The sequence below is a fragment of the Vespula pensylvanica genome, chromosome 19 (assembly GCF_014466175.1).
Source record: "Vespula pensylvanica isolate Volc-1 chromosome 19, ASM1446617v1, whole genome shotgun sequence".
Taxonomy (NCBI): Eukaryota; Metazoa; Arthropoda; class Insecta; order Hymenoptera; family Vespidae; genus Vespula; species Vespula pensylvanica.
The window spans coordinates 1,856,215-1,863,034 of record NC_057703.1 but is presented as its reverse complement, the minus strand read 5'-3'; the positions used below and the strand labels follow the sequence as shown (position 1 = coordinate 1,863,034).

Genomic DNA, 6,820 nt, shown 5'->3' with positions numbered 1-6,820 from the left:
TCTCTCTCTCTCTCTCTCTCTCTCTCTCTCTCTCTCCCTCTCCCTCTCCCTCTCGTTTTCTACATCCTCAAATTTCTTCTTTACTTTCGCTCCTTTCTTCCCTCCCTTTCTTCTCTTCTATTCTTTTATTATTTTTTTTTTATTTTTCTTTTATTTACTTTTTCTTGCCTTGAATTTATTTTTTATTTCTTTATTTTTTATTAAATTTCTTTTTTATTTTTCTTTTTTTTACTTAACACTCGTGCTCAGTTTTTTCTCTCTATCCTTATCTTTCCTCTCCTCTCCTCTTCTCTTCTCTTCTCTTCTCTTCTCTTCTCTTCTCTTCTCTTCTCTTCTTTTCTTTTCTTCTTCTTTTCACCTCGTCGATGAAAACTCTCTCTCTCTCTCTCTCTCTCTCTCTCTTTCTCTATCCTCGAAGGAGATTAGGTAGCTCGTTGTTCAAGAGAAGCCACGGTTAGGTCGGTGATATTGCGAGGAAACTTTCCAAGGCATTTTCCGTCGGAAAAGGATTTATCTCGAGCGTAAAAGAATCGTAGTATTTCGTAGATACTACTTACGGGAAGAAGATTAAATACGACCGGTCTCCCCCAACAAGTTCCATTTCTTTCTTTAACGCGATCCTACGATTTCTATTTATTTCGTTCTTCCGCTTCTTCCTTTCTCTCTCGCCCTTCTCTCTCTCTCTCTCTCTCTTTCTCTCTCTCTCTCCCCCTCTCTCACAAAAAAAGGAAATTCAGCCGGATTTACTAAATATTAATATTAATATTAAATATTAATATTAATATTAAATATTAATATTAATACTATGTGAAATTATGCAAAAAGATATAACATAGGGATATATAATAAATTTAAGATAATAATTTGATACGTTGGATTTATATTTTTTCCATCTTTTTTTCTTTCTCTTTTTTTGTTTACAAATATATAATTAAAAATGTTAATGAAATTACATAATTTAATCAGTATAAAGCACACATATATATATATATATATACACACATATAAAATAATAACAATAATAACAAAAGTAAGATGAAAATTTCTGAGATTAAATTCGCACCATCCGACTTTTCTCTTTTACCCATTTCAAAAATTATACCCGCGTCGGAATAATAATAACATTAAGGATAAAAATTGTATCGAATAAAAAACCACAATTTTCGAATTTCTTTTCTTCCTTCCTTTCTTCACTTCTCTTCTTTTTCATTGAACAATAAAAAGAAAGAGGTATTCAAAAAAGCTTCGGGCGATGAGGTTTTGTCGAGATGCGAGAGAGATAAAGATAGATAGATAGATAGATAGATAGACAGACAGAGACAGAGAGAGAGAGAGAGAGAGAGAGAGAGAGAGAGAGAGAGAGAGAGACAGAGAGAGTGTATGAACGCAATGATGAAGCTGCACGGTAGATATTCTCGCGCTATGTAACACAGTTGGCTTCACTGATTGCCAATATGGCAGAACGCGTAGAGAGTAGGACCGGTTCGGGTTTCCTCCCCCCATCAATGTGCTCGGTCGTTGGGTCCACAATATGCCGCGGGCGTTAATTTCCCCGTGAAACGCATTGCACCCACCCTTATTCCTCCTCTCCCCTCTCCACCCTCATCCGTACCCACACCCTTTCTCAGTCCCCTCCCCCCGGCACCTGCGATTCAATTGTTCCGGGTTTGCGACCAGAGTGTTTCGCACTGCATTGCCAAGATTCTGGAGAACTGGAGTTGACGTAGTTGGGGCCTGACTGGGGTGAAACGGAGAAAAGAGGTATATGGTGATGGTGGTACTGATGATGGTGGTGAGAGGAATCGTTATAGTACCATCTCGTAATGATACGTGAGAATATTTCCGTTCTTTTCGTTTCTATTATACAATACATCGATACACAATACTATTTCATCAACGTTGTCCCTTCGTTCTCATCTTCCTTTTGCCTCGACTTTATTTCGTTTGCTAATCACGTGTTGTTGGCAAACCGTACAATTATCGGTTTGGGATAGGAACGTTGTTTACTCCCACGAGATACATCACTCGAGGCGTTACGCATACTGTATGCGTGTAAGCTAGGAATTCGAAGTCCATATCTTCCAAGAGGATTGTCGATGGAGTTCGTGGGTACTCTGTGAATCTATCTATGGATTTGTACCATCGTCGATTATTGTCTCTCTGTCGTGATTGTTATCATCTTTCTATTCGGTTGAAACGTTCGAATCGATATGATGGATGCGACAAAAGCCATGGCGACACTGTTTTATTTGATTTTCTTTTTCTTTCCTTTCTTTTCTTTTCCTTTTTTTTTTTTTGTTATCGTTGTTTTTGTTCTTTTTTTTTTGTCGAGGGTTATTGTTAGTTGCATCGAATTGAATTTTACGATAGCGTTAATAACGATACAACGATGCGATAATAATTCTTTTAGATTAATTTAATATCATCAAAGAATTCAATATTCATACTTTTAAATAGAGTTGACGAGGGTTTACAGACAGTTCACAAATGCGTGTATTGTTCCATCATTGATCGTCTATCGTGATTATAGTCATCTTTCTGTTCAATATATTGAAATATTGAAATTGATGATACGATGGATGATGTATCGGGTGGCGATACGGTTTTGATTTAATCTAACTGAGGAATATTCAAAGTTGATTTCTAATAAAAATATTATTCAGGCTTATTATGAATCATATTTCATTGGATTTTATGATGTTGTTGTAGAGATAATACAAAAATGTGATAATAGGTTCTTTCAGAATTTATTTGATACGATCAAAGAATTCAAAGTTTATACCTTTCAATAGGATTGACGAGGATTTAAAGGTAGTTCATAAATGCATGTATTGTTTCATCATCGATTGTCTTTCGCGATTACAGTCATCTTTTTATTCCATTTAATATATTGGAATTTATATCTTGGCTGACAGTTTTATTATATATATATATATTTTTTTTTTAATGTGACTAAATGATATTCAAAGTCCGTCACTTTCGAGAAAAATGATTTTTCTTTTTTTTTTATATACATGGTGAAAATTATTATTAATGATTACTTTGCGAATACGAGGATTGAAAAATAAACATAGAAATATCATAGATATGAAATATTATTGTACGCCTTGTCGTTGTATATCTTGCTTGTCAAATGGACGAATATTCCGATCGTGTCGACGATGCACTCGCGAAATGTCATTGCCTTATTGAAAACGCATCGCTTCTGCTCCTTCGTACGTGCAGAGCATAAACATTTTGCTACGCGAGAAAAATACTTTCTTAACAATTTTGTCACTATTTCTCAACGTTGAGAATATATTATTAAAAGAGAAAAGAAAATGTAAATTTTTTTTTTTTCATTTTCTTTTATCATCCGATCGAATTCGTATATTAATTTTTATATACTAAATTGTACCAACAGAATTTGTTAACCAATACGATCTACTTAATCATTTAACATAACTATCGAATTAATTCATAAACAAGTATCATTTCGTAATAATACATTTCTATAATTGAATAAATCGAATATTCCTATTGATTCATAATTAATCCAAATCAAATCGAATCATAAATCGAATCATACATAAAACATTAAATCGTAATTCGAAGATCAAACGATAGAAAAAGAAAGAAAGAAAAAAAAAAAAGAAAGAGGGAATATTAAAAATTAGAAAGAAAGTGGAGAAGTAGGGTTGAAAACGAGACTGAAAAAGTAATAAAAGAAAAAGAAAAACAAAGAGAAAGAAAGAAAGAAAGACAAAAATGCCAATTAATCGTTTCATTTGTCAGGATCGATAATTTAACGACACGTAAGCTTAAACGACACGTTCTATCTCGATAATTTGGAGTGACCATCTCTCTAACTAAGGGTTGCGCGCTACTACTAACCATCGCGAGTTACACAATGCGGTCGATAGTAACGCGACCGCAGGAACAACCGAAAAGCAACCAAAACGATTTGGCCCCTCTCTAACGACGAGAATTGTGAGAAGTTAATCGACCGTCTCTAACGATTTCATTTCGTTCTATTCTTTTTCAGTTAACCTTTTGCAATCACATAGCGGTGGATGAGACCGTCAGATATACACCCCATCCAAACGATCCTGGAAAAACTTTGTTACAACAGGAAGCCGTAGTAACGGTCAGTGGTGTACCTCTTACACATTACATGGAGGAACTATTGACGTCGAAAATTTGTTTTAATTCTGGCATGGTAAGTTCCAACGATATAAATAAATAAATAAGTGGATAAATAAAGAAGAAAAAAATTAATGATCGAAAGAGAAAAATTTGTGAGTCGTAATAGATTGGGTATAAATAATATTTTTATTTAAAAGGATTGATGTAAAAAAGATTTTCTTTTTTCTTTTTTTTTCTTTTTTTTTTTATATATTCAATCGATCTCGTGATTTTTATTGGTTTTTACGGTATGTAACGAAAGTGTCCATCATCGATAATATCCCTTTCAATGGGAATATAAAAGAGAGATAAAAGTTTTCGAACGAGAGGAGCATTCTTCAGTCGACAAAATTTGTAACTTTAATATTATAATTTTAACTTTTATAATTTAAGAAATTATAATATTAGAGTTATAATATTGAATAATACGTATATTAGTATAAATAATATTATAATTTTCAAATTACATAATTTTTATGCAAATGTATCAAAAAAATAATTTAGTTATAGAGAGTTAAATATTATTAATAGATTACTACTACCACTACTATTGCTATACTACTACTACTACTACTACTACTACTACTTCTATTACTACTACTACTACAACTACTACTACTACTACAACTGCTATTAGATTTATTTTTCAAAAAAATTTCACTGAACTTTTTTAAATTCTTCTGAAAAAAAATCTAACGAGTAATAATGATCTCTAATTGTAAGTTTAAAAGAAAAAAAAAAAAAAAAAAAGAAAAAAAAAGAGAAAGATACATCGAAAACGTTTACTTTATAATTATAATTTTTTTTCTTTTTTTTTTTTTTTAAATAACGATTTCGATGCGTAGGGTCGTCAAGCGATGGAGTGGGTCATCGAGAAGTTGCATCTGGAAGAATTCGACGATCTTCTAACGCAAACGGTCCGTCAATTTGACGATTTAACGTCGAAAACCAGACGAGGAATGGACGATTTACAAAGTGCTATAAAATCATTCGACGAGATTCACAATCTTACGAGTTCACCCTCTTCCCAATCGATGCCAAAATTTTAGCTATGGTTTCGCGTTAGCTTCAATCTTTTCAATTGATTTCAATTAAATAAAAACTAGATGATGACGATAATGATAATGATGATGATGATGATGATGATGATGAGAATGACGAGGATGATAATGATGACAGCGATGACGACGAGGATGAGGATGATGAAGTGGAGGGAGAAGGGGAAAGGGAGGTGGATCGAATTTGCGAAAAAAAAGGAAAAAAAAAAAATAAGGAAAATAACCTGCAACCCAAACACGCAACCCAGACGTTGATTGGGTTTCTTTCTGTGTGCCTTCGATATTTTTCGAGGATCATCCATTCCGTGCAGATGTGCAGACGTGCTTCTCTTTCAAAAAATAAAAAAAATAAAAATAAAAAAAAGATAATGAAAAAGGATGGTGAGGAAGGGTAAAGGGTAGAATCTAGAAGATCTATAGTAGTGAGGTTATAGAAACAAAAAGAAAAAAAGAAAACAAAAGGGAAAAGAAAGAAATTAGTATTTTTTTTCTTCTCTTCTTCTTCAAACGAAGTTGATTCGATAATTATCTGGATGATTGAGTTTTTTCGATTATTTTAAAAAATGTATGATCTATCGATCCATCCATCCATCCATCCATCCATCCATCTATCCATCTATTTATATATGAGTTTACTAATTTTGATATCTATGTATATTTGTACGTACGTACATATATACGTATATGTGTTTGTGTGTTTGTGTTTGTATATGCATCACACATGCTATATGCACACACAGACACACTATAAATTAATATAATCTGATAGTGTTTCCGTTATGTCCGTCGTTTGCCATCAAGCTACGACCAGCGTTGTTTGTAGTAGTACACCATAAAGGATGAATTATTTATGGCATTTTCTATCCGGGCTCTCGATCCACCACCACCTTTCGTGAGTAGCAAACATTTGAGTGGAAACAAATGGTGTCCCCCGGTACAAATGAGAGAAATGAAACTACGTCGTCGCGAATGTGTGTTGCATTCTATCTATCTATCTATCTAACTATCTCTCTCTCCCTATATATATGTATATATATATATATACATAAAATATATATATATATATTTTTCTCTCTCTCTCTCTCTCTCTGTATCTCTCTCTATCTGTTTCTGTCTATCTCTGTCTCTCTTCCTTACGTCTTTCGCATCGCATGTTTAAAGAAAAAAGAAGTAAATAAAAATAAAATAAAACCAAACAAAAATATAAAAGAAACAAAAATTCGATCACGATTTGAGATCCATCGATCGTTTTCGTTTTGTAAAGTTGACTTAGTAAAAATATAATCGTATATCGGTTTGATATAAATAATTGGAAAGGAAAAATAAATGAAATAAAAAAGAAGACGAACATGATGATGATGATGATGATGATGATGATGATGATGATGATGATGATGATGATGAAGAAAGAAAGAAAGAAAGAAAGAAAGAAAGAAAAAATTGTAAAATATATCATTATAATTCGTTTTAAAAAATTGGGTCATATTAGGGGAGGTAAAAGTTTATTATTTATCATTGAAAGTGGTTGAAGCTTCGCGAAGATATCTTAAATCTAAATAATTAATAATCTATTATATTAAAATTTATTATAACTATAA

General features: G+C 32.5%; 1 protein-coding gene across 1 annotated transcript in view; it reads left to right on the top strand.

The window, feature by feature from the left end:
• The window catches only part of LOC122635719 (protein slowmo), a 21,042-nt gene extending 15,565 nt beyond the window's left edge, over positions 1 to 5,477 (top strand). Inside the window, exons 4-5 of the mRNA XM_043826249.1 lie at positions 4,025 to 4,198; positions 5,010 to 5,477. Coding sequence (XP_043682184.1) covers positions 4,025 to 4,198; positions 5,010 to 5,213 — 378 coding nt within the window. The 3' untranslated portion in view covers positions 5,214 to 5,477. The remainder of the gene's footprint in view (positions 1 to 4,024; positions 4,199 to 5,009) is intronic.
• Positions 5,478 to 6,820: the final 1,343 nt, after the last annotated feature.